The sequence below is a fragment of the Carassius gibelio genome, chromosome A13 (assembly GCF_023724105.1).
Source record: "Carassius gibelio isolate Cgi1373 ecotype wild population from Czech Republic chromosome A13, carGib1.2-hapl.c, whole genome shotgun sequence".
In the NCBI taxonomy this organism is placed as follows: domain Eukaryota; kingdom Metazoa; phylum Chordata; class Actinopteri; order Cypriniformes; family Cyprinidae; genus Carassius; species Carassius gibelio.
In genome coordinates this window covers 1,758,256-1,778,255 of record NC_068383.1, presented here as the reverse complement: position 1 = coordinate 1,778,255, position 20,000 = coordinate 1,758,256, and the positions used below count along the sequence as shown (strand labels likewise).

The 20,000-nt window shown below is 35.0% G+C and overlaps 1 protein-coding gene across 2 annotated transcripts in view; it reads left to right on the top strand.

Moving 5' to 3' along the window:
* Positions 1-20,000, top strand: part of LOC128025839 (DNA nucleotidylexotransferase) — a 77,522-nt gene that overhangs the window by 39,635 nt on the left and 17,887 nt on the right. For both annotated transcript variants that reach the window (XM_052612391.1, XM_052612392.1), the window contains exons 9-10: positions 5,056-5,277; positions 8,943-9,026. In XM_052612391.1, coding sequence (XP_052468351.1) covers positions 5,056-5,277; positions 8,943-9,026 — 306 coding nt within the window. The remainder of the gene's footprint in view (positions 1-5,055; positions 5,278-8,942; positions 9,027-20,000) is intronic.

The window sequence follows — 20,000 nt, the reverse complement described above, 5'->3', positions numbered from 1 at the left end:
ATAACCTAGTGCCTGCCTCCTTCCTCTTTCGCTTTGTACTGCTTGCTTTCCGTCCTCTTATTTTGTTATCAGCTTGTGTGTTAGATAGAATTCACATCTGATCTTGAGAGAAACAATCGTCAGAAATGAGGCTCTTTAACAGCTCAAATAAAAGACAGTAAAACAATCGATCTGAGATCAGAAAGATCTGCACATTATTCTGATTTCTGAAGATCATGTGACACTGAAGACTGGAGGAATGATGCTGAAAAAATTCAGCTGTGCATCACAGAAATAAATTAGAGTTTAACAGATATTCACGCGGGAAACCGCTGTTTTAAATTGTAATAATATTTCAGAATTTTTACTGTGTTTTTGATTTTGGAAATGTAAAAAAACTTGGTGATTTTTAGGCCTCCTGGGGGTTCAGGGGACACTGAAAAGAAGCTTAACTCAGACCTCAAGTTTTCTGAGGGTTGCAAGAGAGATAATATCCCGTGTCCGTCCTCCGTGCCTCCAGGGGGAGAGAGACAGCTGGTGATTAAATGGCAGTAAAGAAGGTCGATTTTAAGTTGTGTAACCTTGTCATGCTCGATGTCGTCCCTCGAGGCTCTTGGCATCACATCGTGGTGTTTTATTCATCCAGCCTGCGGAGAGAGCGAGCCGTAAAATACATCTGAAAGGATAAGAAGTGTCCTTGTTAAAAGACGCATGCATCGTTTTTTGGTCAGTCTCTGAATGTATATATTTCTTCTGACCCCTGTGGTTAACATTAAAACAGCCGCTGGTTGTCGGGGTGGATTGTAAAGTGTGATATAATCAATGGTTTTGTGTGTGTGGCTCTGAAGTCTCTGCAGACCCATTGCACCAACGCCTCAATCAATCTGAAGAAGTGTTGGGTCACTGCTTCTTCATCCCCTGCGGATCGAACCTTTAGCCCTGGGTCTTCATCTGTCAGACAAGCAGCACAGAGAGACCCGTTATATTTCACTGTGTGTAACTCACTGAACTCACTTCATTACAGGGACTCGAGAACCACTCGTTCCCAAAAATACTCATATGCTCACACATTTACTGCATTTTAATCTGGACTCAAATATTCTCTCCATATTTATTGAAAATGCTCTGATTGTTTTTTTTTTTTTATCTGTTTGATTACACTTAACCATTTTACATTTTAATCTGGACTAAAACATATATTTTTGTATTGTATTTGTATTGTTTTTATTTATATTTGGCATTAGTTTTTCTTTTTTACATTGTACACTTTTGTTATAATTGTAAAGTTTAAGTATAGTTTTTTTTGTGTTTTTGTAATTTTTAGTAGTTTTTTTATATTTGTTTTTATATTTATATTTGTATATATTAAAATATATATATATATATATATATATATATATATATATATATATATATATATATATATATATATATATAAATGTTTATATAGTTTTTCATCAAATTTAACTAAATTTAAATGAGAAATTAAAAAAGATTTTATAGTTATAAAAACTACATTTTTACATTTTTATTTAAAATTTTTTAGTTAACTATAATAAACCTGAAATACTTCCTAGATATTGATTCAAAATGGAATATAATTTCTAATAAATTACTAATATAATTTTGTGTAATGATGCAACATTTTTAATATGCATCTTAATGCATTTGTATACCATGCTCACTTGCATTGCTTTGTACATTTTATATTTTGCATGTACAATGAGAGCACACATTTGCAAAGTGTTAACCAAACATTTGCAATACTTGATTATTTCTGGCCTTAAATAGTTGCATTCCAGTGCGTTATTTGTGTCCTGTCAAATGCATTTGTCAAATAGCGTGCAGACGTGAAGTCAGTCATGCATAATTTCCTCCAGGAATTATTCGCACTATGCATGCTGTGATACCGCTTCTCAGCAATTTAAGCAATCTCTGGTTAAACAGTCGCAGCAGAAGCTGGTGAATCAAAGGCAAACACAAGCTAATCTTTACTCTCGGGGCAGTGGGTTTGCAGTCTCCGACTCCTGCTCGCTGCCAATGTGACATTACATCAGCCGTCGTCATGTTGACACACTTTCTGTTGTCCTCTGCATCAGCTTTTTATAAAAGAGACCGAAAAAAACATCAAATGCATAAAACTGCTGAAGCATCAGATAGCGTTTGCAAACACAAGCACGCCTGGCTGCGCTGTTTTGATTATAAAAATATAGCTGATCCTGTAGCTGTCACCTTTGCATGGATTATTTTTAATAAAAAAATTATTTTTATCTCTGAAGTCAACATGGAAACATATTTGCATCCCTCTAATGTGACATATTTCAGAGTGAAACCGTTATCTGTTAGGAATTTGTTGGATTGTGAAGACAAACATTTTGCAGTGTTGACTCATTCACAAAAACAAAAGAATAGATTGTTAATTTGATGTTGACTTCAATCTGATAAATGCATTATTATATGTGCTAGCATGGAAAAGGTCTTCAATGTAAGTATCAGGTATTGCATTGTGTTTTTTGTAACTGTGCATGAATTCAGCTCATTGCATCGCAGCTGCAAGGCTTGAGAAAACCTTGACAAAGCCTGTTCTATTCGAGACTCATCTGTGCAATACATATTGTTAGCTCTGTGATGAATTGCTTATGTTACTCTGTCGTTGCTCTGGATTGCAATGTCTAATTAATGCATAAATGCTAATCTAATTTAAGCATGCATAAATAGAAAACGTAATTGGTGTAAATCACCATTGGTGTGAATGCTTCTGTAAGTGTTTGCATCTAAATTCATTCTTTGTCATGCTTTAGATTCATACGGTGCAGCTTCATCCTCACATTCGCTGATAAATGTGAAGTGTTGCAAAGTCATCTTCCATTGCACACAAATGGATTTTTTTCTGCTGACCAATGCTTTGTTTATTTGATAAAAAATTTAATTTTTTTTTAAATATTATTATTATTCGAAATATCTATTGTTTATGTAAAGTATAATTTATTTCTGTGATCAAAGCTGAATTTACTCCAGTCTTCAGTGTCAGTTATTAAGAATGATTCTTTTTATTATTTTTCCGAAAAATACTTCAAATAGAACACAGTTTTTAAAATCATCAAATTATTCTGATTTCTGAAGATCATGTGACACTGAAGACTGGAGGAATGATGCTGAAAATACAGCGGAGCATCACAGAAATAAATTACACTTTAATATAAAATATCATTAATCTTAAGTCATAAAGTAAATTAAAACTATTATTTTAAATTGTAATAGTATTTCACAATTTTAATTTGATTTCTGATCGAATAAATTCAGCATCAGTAAGCATAAGATACCTCAAATTACAATTAAATTTGTATTAATTAAAATTAGATCTTCTGAGTGTTGTGCATTTCTCCATATGTTCTATTGTTATTTATGTTCTATTATATATTTAGATTTTAATTTCAGTTTGTGTAATCATTTAATGTGCTCTTGTCATTTCTATTAGTTTTGTTGTTGTTATTTATGCATTTTTTGTTTATTAGTTTTTGTTTTTTATTTTGCTTTAAAGGGACAGTTCACCAAAAAAGGATGATTCTGTCGTTATTCTGTTTCTGTTTAACTCTTGTTTACTTCCACTGAAGCTCGTTATAGTTAACTAAAACTAAAACCATAAAGAAAATACTTATTTTATTTTTTATTTTTAAATAAGATAAAAACTTAACTACTTGGTAGTTTCTCATTTTTAACTACTTGATCAAGATTTCTCATTTTAATTTAATTTAATTTAATTTACTTACTAAAGCTAATTATATAACTAATCTGTTAAATAAAAAAAGCCATTAAACTCGTAAAAATTACAAAAACACAACAAAATTGCTAAAAGAGCAATCTAAAATTAAAATGAAAACACAAAATATAAAAATACAAAATATATAGAACTAAATAATTAGAAAATATAACAAACTAATAATAAAATGAATGATAAAAAAACAAGTGAAAATATTAATAAATACAATAGTCTCAATGATACTAAAATAACAAATCTAAAGTAAAATTAAAATGAGAACAAAATTTTGAAAATGTATAACTAAATGGTTAAAATATTTAAATTATAAAAAATTAAAGTAATAAATGCTAAAACAATCAATTATTAATAACTAAATAAAATGACAAATACAAATCTAAAAACTAAATAAAAATTAATATTCAAAATATTAGTTACTACAATAGTATGTAACTTATACGAAAATAGCAATTACAAATCTAAAAATAAAAATAAAGACAAGTATTAAAAATATAAATATAAATGATTTAAACTTTACAACTGAAAACAGAACATAAATTATATAATTGAAAAAAGTAATAAATAATATTAAATAATAAAATAATGAAATATATTAAAAACAAAATAATTTAAAATAATAAAGTGATACATTAAGATGTCAAAATTTTATTAATAAAAAGTATTATCTAAATGATTCTCTCTCTCTCTCTTTCTCTCTTAAAGCTACGCCGCTCTTAATTTATTGTGACTGTATAGAGAAGGATAGAATAGAATAAAATTGATTTCATTTCTTGTGGAGTGGAACCGTTTAGCACAGATGGAGAAAGACGTCCCGCTGCTCCGGGATCCAGTTTGATAATTTAACAGGAATTGTATTTCAGGTTCTCTATATCCTTTAACGGAGTGAGAAGCGATTGAGGTCTGCTCTATTAGCTTCACTTCACAATGACTGATTCAATACCACGGCTTTGCTGAGTTTATTTAGAGCCGGCGCTCTGCTGCGTCTGCAAATAAAGACTTCCTTCTGTCAGACTCCAAATCAGGACGGTCCACTGGAACCGTAAACCACCACATGCATTGCTTTTCATTTAGTTTTGGTGCGAGGATGGAGTGTGAGAGGAAAAAAAAAACGAAGACACATTGCAAAATAAAAAAACTATAAAAATAAATGTCATGCATGGAAAATGAATGCAGGAAGACTGTAAGAATTGTTATAATATATATATTTATATATCAATATATACAACCCACATATGCTTGTATTCTGAAAACAAAATAAATACATTTGAAAATAGATGTTTGGATGTTTTCCCGCTCAGAGCATCCTGCTGTACTCAGACCTCCAGGAGTCGACCTTTGACCTGCGGCAGCTGCCGACTCACCGCTTCGAGGCCATGGATCATTTCAGCAAGTGTTTCCTGATCGTGAAGCTGAAGGGCGAGCAGGAGACGGGGCGTGACTGGAGAGCGGTGAGGGTGGATCTGGTGGCTCCTCCGCTGGAGCGTTATGCTTACGCTCTGCTGGGATGGACCGGGTCCATGGTACGACATCACACATCTGATTGGAGGAAAAAAACACAGTCAGTTCTAGGACGAGATCGAACAAAAATCAAGCACTTTGTGTCCAGGCACCTTTCAAAAAATGCTCAAAAAATAGTTTTAGATAAAGATTTTTAGATTTGAACTGCATATCAAATATACATTCATATTGATTCCACGGTTTTTACATTAACAAGTTGCTAAAATTATTGAGATGCATATTTGTCACCCAATCATGAATGGCGATTTCTGCAAAAAAAAAAAAAAAAATGCATAGTGTATTATTAGATATTTCATTTTATATAAAATAATCATTATTATATATGTATATAGTAAGCTGGTTACCTTATTTATTTATGAATTTGTTAATGACTTATGTAAGTGGATATAAGTGATTATATAAGTCAGTGGTTCCCAACCTTTTTCAACTCGTGGCCAACACAACCAAACACATGTTTGCGTGGACCACTGCAAAAAAATTATTGTTTGTAGTAACTTAATATCACATTTTAATCATGATGATTTTTGGAGAAAAACTGCAGTGGCTCTCTTCGTGTGATATTGATTAACTACATAAAATGATATAAATATATACATTTTCTTGAATATTGTCATCATTCACATGCATTCATAAATGCATTTGAATACACCGAATAATGCAGTGAAAGAACGCACTCAAAATGCACACGCGCACTAGTATGACATCATCATGTAACTTTACATTAGCCTAGATGTGTGCACTTTTTAAGCACGATTTGTTTAGTTTTTGAATATACTTGATACTGTTAAAAGGCACATAATTAAAACAAAAAATAAGAGTTCACATATCACACCTAAACACGCGTGGAAAACGTAATTAGAACTAGCTACTAAATTAGTTAAAAATTATGGCGTGCAGTCCGGTCCAAAAATAAGGCTACTGATTTGTTGCAGTAATTAACCGTACAGTTGCCAGTAGCCACTGAGTTTACCACTGACAGGCCAGAGGTGCATCAGTATACACACCCACATCACGCAGCGAACCGACTCACTTTCCTCACGCGAACGGCTCACTTTCCTCAGCGAACGACTCACTTTCCTCACGCGAACGACTCACTTTCCTCAGCGAACGACTCACTTTCCTCACGCAGCGAACGACTCACGCAGCGAACCGACTCACTTTCCTCAGCGAACTCACTTTCCTCAGCGAACTCACTTTCCTCAGTGAACGACTCACACAGCGAACGACTCACTTTCCTCACGCAGCTAACCGACTCACTTTCCTCAGCGAATGACTCACTTTCCTCAGCGAACGACTCACTTTCCTCAGCGAACGACTCACTGCCTATCCATATACAGCTATGAATCGCGAACCCCAAACTGACTCAAATGATTCGCGAACCCGCTTCGAACTCCCGAACTGATTCAAATGATCCGCGAACCCGATCCGAACTCTCGAACTGATTCAAATGATTCGCAAACCCGATCCAAACTCTCGAACTGATTCAAATGATTCGCGAACCCGCTACGAACTCCCAAACTGACTCAAATGATTCACGAACCCGATCCGAACTCTCGAACTGATTCAGATGATCCGCGAACCAGATCCAAACTCTCGAACTGATTCAAATGATTCGCAAACCCTACGAACACTACGAACTCCCAAACTGACACAAAAGATTCGCGATCCCCAAACTGACTCAAATGATTCGCGAACCCGATCTAAACTCTCGAACTGATTCAAATGATCCGCGAAACTGATCCGAACTCTCTAACTGATTCCAATGATTCGCGAACCCGCTACGAACTCCCAAACTGACACAAAAGATTCGCGATCACCAAACTGACTCAAATGATTCGCTAACCCGCTCGGAACTCCCGAACTGATTCAAATGATTCGCGATCCCCAAACTGACTCAAATGATTCGCGATCCCACTTCGAACTCCCGAACTGATTCAAATGATTCACGCTCACAACTCCTGAACTGACTCAAATGATTTGAGATCCCCAAACTGGTTCAAATGGTTTTGCGAACTCAGTGGTTGAAAACCACTGATATAAGTTATTTGTAAAATAATAATGGAAAACCACATTATATACTTATCGATCAGATAATAAATATATAATATATTTAAATATAAATATATATATATTTACAGTGTTTGACTGAGAAATATGCATCACATTAAGCTTATTAGTTTATTTTTAAAACTGTGTAATCCACATTTTTTGTGCATTTCATGTAAATCTTAACGAAGGCCTAGATAGCGTGCATACAGTCTCCATCTATTGTGTTTCCGTCCCACAAGCACAGAGGAAAGTCTTTAGGGCCGTCAGAGACAGATAGAGTTTGACTCCAGCTGTTTATAGATGACCTTTGACCTTGAGCCTGAGCTGCTTTAATTACATTCCGGGCCTCGCTATCCCATGATGCTTTGAGCACCCACAGATCTCTGCAGTCGTTTGAGGAAGTTTGTTTCTGAGGCTTATCATTATTAATAAATCATGTCATTATGTGCATCTCATTACAAGTTGGGAGTACTTTAAAATGAATTCATGCATTTATTCATGAATGCGTTCTCTCTTCATGGTGTTTATTTCCAGCCCGAGCAACCGTGACCTAGAGGAGCTTTAGATAATGACAGAAAACATTAAAACCACTGTATGTTTGAAGAGCGTAATGGAGCAGCGTTTAAAAAGGTCTGCCGGCCACGATAAGAGTCTCTAAAGAGATTCATGATGCTTAACGCCATAAACAACAGCATCAGTGTACAGTAGTGTGTTCAGGATCACTTTAAATCTCACTTTACTGCTTTATTTGCTCGAGGGGAAATATCTAAACAAGAAAGAACAAACTCGTTCAATGGCTTTGTTCTTTAGATTATTCTGTTTGTGGACGAGCGCTCTGGTAATATCATCTGTAGCTGATCAGACAGTCTGATATTATAATGCACAATGTGATTTACACAAATAGCACAGGTTCCTGGATCAATATCAACATTCTTGTGCTGAATTTAATCTCATTGTGCTTTGCATAAAACATTTGAGATCTTAAAAAGGGTGTTATTAAAATTAAACGTACATGCACACACACAAATACTGTATATATATATATATATATATATATATATATATATATATATATATATATATATATTGCAAACTCTTTTAACATGAATAGATAAAAAATGATGCATTTTTGTGTTAACCATAAATGAAACAGTTCAGATTCCTGTAATAGTCTTAATAAATTGAATGGGTTTTAAATACAAAATAACCAGATTTATATGAGTTAATTTAGATTTTTTTACACATTAAGTATATTTCATTTCAAAATTTGGAAATAAATTATATTATTTTTTAAATATATCATTTTTAATTACGAATAAAAAATATAATAATTATTTGTGTAAAGCGTTTTTTTAAATAAAATTATAATATTAAAATGGTATTATTATTATTATTATGTTTGTGCACAGTTTTATTCTCATGCTCACCAAATTTTATAAAACTGTTAAACTGTACTTATTAAAATGTAATTTATTAATATGCTGATTTGTGAACAAATAATTTTTTTGTGTGCAATAACTTGTTTAGGTGCCATAAAAAGCATGATAGAAAAAGCAAAGAACATGGAAAAACCATGATATTAATAAACTGATCTGATTAATCTGTATTCTTTCTCCAGCTGTTTGAAAGAGACCTGAGACGATTCGCCAGATTGGAGCGAGGAAAACTGCTGGACCATCACGCGCTGTATGACAAAGCTACGGTACAACACACACACACACACACACACACACACACACACACACACACACACACACACACACACACACACACACACACACACACACACACACACACACACAGGAACACAGGAACACTGGAAATAGCATTTGAGGAGAAATGTGAGAAATTGCAACACTCAAAGGTCTGTCAGTTAAAAGACCTTTTATTAAAGTCACTGACTGTTTTTATTCTTCAGGTTGCATGTGTAAAATACAGGGTATTTAGGATGATGCTGTTGTCAGATTTTGAAGGTTTGTCATGAATTGAAATGCATTCTTGACAATCTTTGGAGATTTTCCTTCTGATCAGGAGATGTATTTCCTTGACGAGTGAAAAGCTGGGAAATGATGAATGTGGATGCTGTATATACAGAAGAAAGACAAACTGAACGGCTGTTGTGTTGCTGAATCTTTGTTCAGATGCTTTAAAAGCAGATTCAGGGTTTTATTTTCCGTAGAGAACAGCATGTTTTCCAGTCTTGGCTTTCGTGCGCTTTAGTGTCGATTTAGTTCAGAGAGCAGGACTTCTTATAGGTCCATTCTGGACATTTTCTTTCAAAATTTTCCCCCCTGAAAACACGAACAAACAGAAAGCATTAGATTAGCATCTCTACTCACCGAGTGCATCTGAGTGATCAGACAAACAGATGTTGATGGAGATGACTTGTCTCTGGTTTCTCTCTGCTGTTCACATGAATGAACAATGAACTGATCAGCTTTCCCCTGCAATTATGAATAGTTTGTGAATGCATTGTGAATTTTTTGGGTGTTTTATGTTACATCAGATGCTCTTTTCTCTATATGTAGGAAAAACGTGATTATAATTAAGGGATTTTGTCTTGATGCAACTAAAGCAAACGCTCATCTAGAGCTCAAAACAATGGCTGTGTGTGTGAGTGTGTGTGTGTGTCTGTCTGTGTGTGTGTGTGTTTGTGTCTGTGTGTGTGAGTGAGTGAGTGAGTGAGTGTGTGTGTGTGTGTGTGAGTGAGTGTGTCTGTCTGTCTGTGTGTGTGTGTGTGTGTGTGTCTGTCTGTCTGTCTTTGTGTGTGAGTGTGTGTGTGTGTGTGTGTTTGTGTGTGTGTGTTTGAGCGTGTGTGTGTCTGTGTGTTTGTGTGTGTGTGTGAGTGTGTGTGTGTGTGTGTGTTTGAGCGTGTGTGTGTGTGTGTGTGTGTTTGTGTGTGTGTGTGTGTTTGAGCGTGTGTGTGTCTGTGTGTGTGTGTTTGTGTGTGTGTGTGAGTGTGTCTGTGTGTGTGTGTTTGAGCGTGTGTGTGTGTGTGTGTGTGTGTGTGTCTGTGTGTGTGTGTTTGTGTGTGTGTGTGTGAGTGTGTCTGTGTGTGTGTGTTTGAGCGTGTGTGTGAGTGTGTCTGTGTGTGTGTGTGTGTTTGAGCGTGTGTGTGTGTTTGTGTGTGAGTGAGTGTATGTGTGAGTGTGTGTGTGTGTGTGTGTGTGTGTTTGTGTTTGTCTGTGTGTGTGTGTGTGTGTGAGTGTGTGTGTGTGTCTGTCTGTGTGTGTGAGTGTGTGAGTGTGTGTGTCTGTGAGAGAGAGAGAGAGAGTGTGTGTGTGTGTGTGTGTGAGTGTGTGTGTCTGTGAGAGAGAGAGAGAGAGTGTGTGTGAGTGTCTGAGTGTGTGTGTGTGTGTGTGTGTGTGTGGCCAAGTTCAGAACTGAAGAACTGGAGCTCTTTCCATTCATGAGTGTGAATTGAATTGAATTGGCCACTGCTCACAGGAAGTTGAATTGGAAATAGAAATAGATCTGTCTGTTTATGTATTGATCTGTGAGGCCTGAAAACATCAAGGCTTTTAAAACTTTCCAACAAGCCAACATCGAAAGACTGTGTTTGCTTTTCTACTTCAAAATTACATTCATACGAATTTCTGTGAATTTCAGTTAATTGAATTCTGTTCGCTACAGCAATCAAATCTCAATTCAATGATCTGAAATCCAATACACGCTCAAAGCCTACAAATCCGGTTTTCGAGTGATTTGACCTCATTCAGAAATACACGCGTGTAGCATGATGCAGTTTTGACTCGATTCTGTCCTAAATATGAATCACCACATTCATATTCTGATGATGCACATTAGAAGCTTATGTTAAACAGCTAATGATAATTTCATCATGTTTCCCGTGTTCATCTCTGGCTGTTTGTTAGTGTGGTTTAGAGTGCTTGGGTTATTGTTAACTTCTCTGCACACAGATTTCATCCGTTAATGCAGTTGCACACACACATAAACACATGCACATTAACAGCACACACACACACAACATGCACATTAATGGAAAACACAATTTCAGACCGGCACAAAAATAAAAACTTGATTGAAAAATTAGGTGCAAATTAACTTTCGGGCTTAAAAATATATTGGCTTTTCCCTGGCGATGACTAATCAGACGTGAATTCCCGACGGGTGGCAGGCGGCGGCTTCTTGTTTAGTTATAGCACTCGCCTCATATTAACATACATTGATTTTCCTACATTTTTCCCATAATGCAGCAATCTGTCAAAGTCGGTCGCAGTGACAGCTCCGCTGCAGGCCCGCTGACAGACAATCAGACCAGACTCCTCAGGAGGATTTCTCCAATGAGCCAGCGCTAATATAACGCGTCCTGTCACGGCCGGAGAAATGCTTCGATCACTCCGTCTCTGACTGGGATGCAGAGAGACTGATAAATGCTGTAGCGGTTGTCATCTCTCTCGGGTTACTATCCTTCTGTCTTTTCGAAATTCATGCAAATGTCCTCGGCTGTGAGTCGAGAAGTTTTAGGATTCATGCGTTGCATTTCAGATCAAGTTGTGCATTAGAAGAAATGTTCAATCCCAGCCAAGCACAGGCTGATGGCAAATGAAATACAGCATCTGAATGTCATTGCATTTATTTAATATTTTTTTTTTTGTGGATGCGTAAAGTTAGTTTCAGGTTGATAAACTGATGTGGTTCAGATCAGTTTTGTTTGCCATATATTCAACACTATGAAAACCACTGATTTCATATGATATACATTACTGTTCACAAGTCTTTTTTAAAGAAATTAATACTTCTAGTTATCAAGGATGCATTGCATTGGTCAAAAGTGACAGTGATATTTTTGCAAAAGGTTTGCATTTCAAATAAATGCATTCTAATCATCCAAGAATCGATAAAAAAATAAAATGCATCACGGTTTCTGCCAAAATATTGTGCAGCACAACTGTGTTCAACATTGATAATAACCAGAAATGTTTCTTGAATCACAAGAATGATTTCTGAAGATCATGTGACACTGAAGACTAGAGGAATGATGCTGAAAATACAGCGGAGCATCACAGAAATAAAATAAAGTTTAACAGATATTCACATGGAATACTGCTGTTTTAAATTCTAATAATATTTCACAATTTTTACTGTATTTTTGATCAAATAAATGCAGCCTCGGTGAGCAGAAGAGACTTATTTCTAAAACATTTAAAACAGCTTACCGACCCCAAACTTTTAGTATGTATATAATTAAGATGTAAGCATCACGTGTCAGTTGATGTATATTAATTTTATTTTGGTTTGGATGAGAAACAGAGAAAGAGAGAGTGTGTTTGTGATGATTGTTATCTTTTAAAATCAAGACGAAATCAAAACGGACCCTTTTTTCTTCCTCAATACATGTTCTTGGTCTCTTGTGAGTGATTCATCAGTGCTTGTTATTCCAAGCAACAAAAATGATTGTGTAATCTTTCATTCAGCCGACATCCACCCGACTCCTTTCCTAATATTTAATAGCCATTTTCATGATCCAATCAAATCTTAATGGATAAAATCAAATCCCACCTTCGTTTCTCTCATTGAATCTCCTGTTTCACTTACAATGCATTATATTATTGAATTGAAATGGGTTGCAAATTGCATTGCAAGCTGACTTAAAAATCTTTTGTGATTTATGTTTTGCTTGAAAAGTTTTTGTGCATTTAAATCTAATGCAATGAATTGTTATGCATCGCAGTAAGAGACATGACCAGATGCATGCCTTCAGTAAACATGAGTCAGATGCTCAGCAGAAGGTTGTTAGATGATGGACAGTGTGATGCATGCACGTCTTCATCTCTGAACCCCGTGTCTTGCCCTTTGGGTTCATTTGCATGATCTTGTCAAAAGCCCAGTTCACATGAGACACAAAAGACACGTCCTGCCACTCTCGGTGTCAATATCTGACACTTTTGAAGGCACAAATCACTATTTTAAGATCTTTCTGTGAAGTGGAAGGGCAGGGAGCACGTCAGCGGTTTGAGAATCAGTTGGGTTTATGCATAAAACTAAATGCTGCTTTTGAGTTTTATTCGAAAGCAACAAATAGAGAAGATCTCAAGGTTATGGGATGCTCTGTTCAAATGCATCTGGTAAGATATCGGTATCATGATGTCATGCATTTAACCCTGTAAAGCATGAACATGACATAATATTTTAATATGAAAGTTTATTGCAATAATAAAAGCAGAAATATGCAATTTAGTGAAGTTTGCTGGACTTTTAGGCCAGAAAAAGAAAGAAAGTTGCATATGTTTTTTAAGGATCATGTCTGATACATCAGGCTTTTATTGCTCATATAGTATGATATTGTGGTAATATGAAATGCAATTTTATTAAGAGGCCCAAACTGAGCAAAAATATGCAATTTAGTGAAGATACAAAAAAATTAAAAACACATAATAAAATAAATACATACATATACACACACAAAGTATATACATGTATAAAATTGTTACTTGAAATTAAATAAATGTTACCTGAAACTTATTTTATTTCAGCACGTTTTCAACATTTCTTATTTTTATTTACTTTAACTTAAAGTACAAAATAATTAAAACTGAGATAAAATAAGTAAAAACAATATTGACATTTAAAAATGCAAAACAAAATGTGTTTATGGTTTTATCGGCATTATTTATTTTTAATCTTATGAGTTAGTTTTTGCTTTGTGATTTTATATTGCCAAATAATGTTTAAAAACATTTGGTAAAAACATTTGTTTAGTTTTTTTTATGTGATTAATAAATGAACGTGAACTTGAACTTGGACAGGAACAAAATAAATAAAATATAATTCAAAACATAATAGGATTCCAATGATTGAACAATAACACTGCAATAAGATGTTTATAACAGTTCAGCAGATACTGTTATAAACTGATTTTGATCACAATCAGGAAAGATCTTACACCAGAAGCTCAAGGTGGACGCTTGTACAAATACTCTAAAATAACTTTACTTGATTAAAATGAACTCTAAGCTATCAGTCAGAGACAGAAAACATGATGTGCATCATAACCATTAAAGGGTTAAGACAGTTAGTGTTAAAAAAGCACCTGCAGTTCATTTTTGGGTTGTGTATAAAAGGACTTTGCTTGGTCATTCATGTGCACGTAACTCATTTCTAAAGGCAGAGTGACATATGCTTTATCCGTCACTCTCTCAGTCTCTCATCGGTTTGTCGTCGTCTCTGAAGGTCAGCGGCTCGAGGATGTCCTCGTAATGGAGAGTCGGCGCACATTTCCACCCTGAAGACCCATTAAAGCCCTAATGAAGATCAATGAAGTATCTCTGGCACAAAGCCGCTCCATTGAGTCGTGCGTTTGTGTTGAGAGCAGCTCATTTCGTCGTCTCGCGCTTAATTAAGTGAAAGAACATTTGCTTGCCACCGCTGGGATAATGATACTTTTATCACGCGAAGCGCTCTAGTTTATATTTCTGTTTTGCATTTGGTTTCTGATTCTATTCCTGCCTCTCATGTCTCTGGCCAGCCTGTTTTCTGAAGGATGGATGTGCGCCGTCTTGTTTCTGACAAATGAGCGCGGGTGGCGTAGTCGTTTTGGCAGGGATAGCTAATCATCCAGACGCTTGACAAGGTTACTCCGGGTTCCTCTGACCTCCACTGAGCTCCTCTATGGGCGGAGATGGCTTTGTCACATCACAGAATGATTAAGGAGAGGTAATAACAGAACATGCTCAAATTATACCAATTACATCCCGGCACTTATGCAAATCCTTTCGCAGAAGATGAAGCAGCTTCCATAAGCTGGTAATTAGCGACTAACAAGTTTGAATTGCACGGTAATGTTTCTTGGCATGTGATGGTGGACTGAAACCAATGGGTGTTCACTGAATAAAACTGTGTGGGAACTATTTTCACTCAGAAATTGTTAAGAGATTTCACAGACAATCACAAAACATGACGTTTTGAAGTTAATATTAATACAAGGAAAATAAATAGGGAGCAAATGAGGAGGGTAATGAGGGAAGACAGGTGGGGAAAATGATAATAATCAGAAATGTTTCTTGAGCAGTATATTTTCATGATTTCTGAAGATCATGTGACACTGAAGACTGGATTTACACTTTAACATTATTTACACAAAAAACTGCAGTTTTAAATTTTAATAAAAATTTCACTGTATTTTTTATCAAATACAATCCAAAACATTAAGAATGTTTACCAACCACAAACTTTTGAAGACTAGCGTATGTTTTATTGTTATTGTTATTTTCAGGGCACAGAACATCCAACATAGAGGCAGTGACCTTCACACAGTCAATCATTCATGCTTTCATTTTCTGCAGAACATTTTAATCTGACATCTAATGCAATGAGATGTAATTGTGTTTTACTTTTGGGGTCACTGTATGTGTGTGTGCTGCTTTGTCCTCTGCTGTTCGGCTGAAGGTGGACGATAATTAATATGTGTTCTGGGCTTTGATGAATGAGGACATTGGAGGATTTCATCAGCTATAGACAGAACAGTTCTCTCCCTGAACAGGATGGTCGTCCGAACCCGCAAACACCTCCAAAAACACCCTCCTCACTTTAGAGGAGAACCAGCGTTCGTTATCCGACTGTCTGAATGTCACACATGCGGCTGGAAGCATCTTATTCTACTGTCAGGATCTTTAGTGTGGGATTGTTATGCCTTTGGATGTGACAATGTTTATGTAATATCTCTGCTGCTGCTGTAGATTATTGCTGCTGCTACTAGAAAGCAAGTACAGGAACTTGCTACTGCCAAAAAATAAGCAAATATGGTGCTGTGAGTATTTAAGACATACTGTACTGCTGCTGCACAAATAGCATTGAAATTAACCCATAGCAGATCTATACAGGTGGAGCTGGGGAAGGTGGAGGGTTAGCGAATGCTAATCAGTCGTGTAAATGTAAAGCTCATTGGCTGCATATGCAACATGAACCAATCAGCTTGTGACAAGTAGTTTAATGCTAAGAATATCATCAGTTACATTATGGACCCTATATAGAGAGAGGAAATATATATGAGAAAATTAGCCATGTCTTGTACTTGATATACAGTATATCCAAAATAATCGGAATCAGGATCAAATCGAATCACAACTTGTGAAGGATAGTCGAATTGTGTGTCAAAACCTAGCCCTAATATAATTAAATAAACCAAGACAGTGAAGTCTGCTCATCTTTGAATTTTGAAAGTGGAGCTTGTTTTCAGTCCTGATGGATTGAAATGTGTTGATGATTTTTCCCGTTAGACATCTCTGTGAAATTAAAATGCTTCTTAATTTTGTTTCCGAGGGTCCATTTAGTGAGGATAACTCGATAAGAGTAAAGGTTTACTGTGGTGACGCTCTTCAGGGACTCAATCTGAGCTCTCAGGAGAATCAATGTCCGCTCATGTCTATCAGTCTCCAGGAGAAATCATCTGAACGTCACTGACTCTGATTCAACTGCTTTATATTGAGTCGATGGTTGGAAACGTTACCAGGAAAATCACCACCTACAGTTCTGTGAGAATGATTCAGAGGATGTTTATTGTTAAATCTGAGCCATGTCGTATATATATTTAAAGACTGTGTAAAACTCTGAATCATTATAGAAATTAAACCTAGTTGGAAACTCTGCACAGTAGGTAGTGCATTTTAATTAGGCTATTAAAAACTGTGTTATTAGACTAGTTCTGCAGTCCTTACTCATCTCATGAGTATCAGAGCATTAAAACAATATTATTAGACATTGTTATTGATTTGTTTAATTTTCCTTGATTTAGTTCCAACCGCCTGTTTTAATCAACCCAAAATCAGTCCCAACAGAAGCAATCAGACCAACAAGAGAGCAAGAGTATATAAGTGATGTGATATAAGTGAAGTCTCGGTAGTAATCTGTCTGGATGACAGATCCTAATATTGACATAGATGGAGAAGAGAAGTGGTCCAAGCACCGAGCCCTGAGGAACCTCGGTAGCTATAAGTTGTCCAAGAAACCCTGAAGGACCTATCTGAGAGGTAAGATAGGAGAAGACAAAGACCAGAAGACAAAGTGTGTCAGAGTTTAGAGCAATTGTTAATATTGTTGTGGTAGTATGTCGCTTTAAAAGTGGAAACATTTGCAGAGAAGGAAGAGAGGAATGACTGATACAAACTTGGATTATATCTTTAGTGGAAAACTGGTTGCTTATCACTTATCTTGACATAGATCACAATTGGAATGTTTTGGAGTAGATTTTTTTTTTATGTTTTGGAAGGAAATCTCTTCTGCTCAACATTTTTGGTAAAAAAATACAGTATTTAAAAAAAATATTGCAATTCGAAAAAAACTGTTTAATATTTGAAATATTTGTTAAAATGTAATTTACTCCTGTGATACAAAGCTGTATTTTCAGCATCATTCCTCCAGTCTCCAGTGATCTTCAGAAATCATTATAACATTCTGATTTGCTGCCCAAGAAACATTTCTGATTATTATCAGTGTTGAAAACACTTATGCTGCCCAATATGTTTGTGGAAACGGTGATACATTTTATTTTTCAAGATTCACAGATGAATAGAAAGTTCAAAACAACAGCATTTATTTAAAATATAAATATTTTGTAACATTATAAATGTCCTTACTGTTACTTTTGTGCTTTCATTTGAAATATAATTAGCTAAAATCACAGTTTTGTTTATAGAATGAAATAGAAGACAAAGCATGCTAATATTCTGCTAGGGATATTTGGCTGAGGTTTGTGTGTCCATGAGCTGCTGTGGGTGGAGTGGACAGGTGGTTCTGTCCAGCTGACGGGGCGTTGGATCCGGATGTGTGACCGCCCCTCTGACTTTATCAAGCTTTTCTTTCTGCACCGAAGCTTTTAGTGCATCTGAACACCGTCCCGCTCGCCCTTCATGCAACACAGAGTCTAAACTTTGAGTTTAGAGTTGAAACTATTTGGTTCATTATCTTAACCTTATAAAGCTACAGTATTATATTTAATATGCAATGTCTATAAATGATCAACATGACAAAAACTTTGTGTCACACACTCGATCTACTGCATGTCTTCTGTCTCTGATTGATAGTTTAGAATATTTTTATTCAGTCAAAGCGCTTTTAGAGTATTTGTACAAATGTGCAGCTACACCTCGTGCTTCTGTGAAAGTTTTAGTGACAGCACAGTGTCAGTTTTAGTTTCGTATTTATTTCCAGGTTATTTTAATCTTTAACTTAGTTAATATAATTACCAAGGCGACATTTTTAATTTAGATTTTTTTTTTCTAGTTCTAACATATTTTATTGTGTTTTAGTAACTATGCATTGGGTTATTGATATATCTCTTTGAATAAATCTCAAGTACACTGATCTTGTTGTAAAATGTTGATGAATTGTAGTGAAGGTGAGATTTCAGTTAATTGTCAGAGATTTCTTGTGGGATTTAGTATTAAATTATATATTGGGGTGGTTGACGCATATATACAAGTTTGGTGTCTCTTAAAAAATAAATTAGTTTTTAATTAAAGAAATATTCAGCAATAATGTATTCAATTGTTCGAAAATGACAGTAAGGACATTTATAATGTTACAAATTTTATTTGCATTAATGCATCAATATGTTGCATTAATATATTTAAAAATGTATGAATTTTTTCAATTATAGAAATATTCAGCAATATACAATTTTGAATGTACTGTAAATTATATATAAAATTAATCATATAAATTATATTAATGTTAGAAAAAAATATTACATGAAAAAATAAAAAGTTCTTCCAAATTATAGTGATATTTTTTTTAATGTTTTTTTTAATTCTTTCAAAAACATTAAATAATTAAACAAATTAATTAAAGTAAAACAACAACTATTTAAAAATAATTATGTATATGAATTATTATTATTATTATAGTATTTCTTTTTTTAATTAATCAGTCAGTCAATCAATAAATTAATTTAATTTTTGGAAAATATTTAGAATATATACTGTATATATTTTTTTTTTACTAAAACCCAAATTACCTCTGGTTCCACACAAATAGGAAGCGCTTCACACAGATATTGAGCAAATGTGTTTATTTGTAATTAGATTTTTTTTTTTTTTTTGATCAATGCATTTCAGTATTTAATGAATTCAGAATTAAAAACGTATTTGTATAGTTGATGCATAATTTGTCTTTGAAGTTGTAGGTTAAATGTGTCTGGTGTCTTACAATGCTGTCTAGGTACACACACACACACACACACACTGGATGGACAATAACAGGGCAATTGCATTGGGCTTTTGGGAGCCACACTTCTGATCATTCCCAGCTGGTGTGATGACAGCGAGTGTGAGATGATTTTGGGAAGGAGACTCCTCCAAAAGGAGAGACAATGAGGCGAGCGGGGAATGTGGTTTAATTTAGTCTGACATTATACTACAGCACCACTGAGTATTACACACACACACATTATCACCTGCATCACAGCACATTCACACATGTGTCACTGGAGCATCAGTCGCTCTGGTCAGGGTTTTAGATATTTATGATATGTATATGATATGTTTTCATCAGCATCTCGAGTGTTTATGAAAGAGCTTGTTTTCTGTGATCTTCTGCTCTGCGTGTGTGGCTCATTCTCTTAAATTAGATAAAAATAGTGCATCTGATCATTTAACAGTGATTCTGTTTCCAAATATCATCAAAATCTGGATTTATTTCAAATTAAAAAGTTATTTAT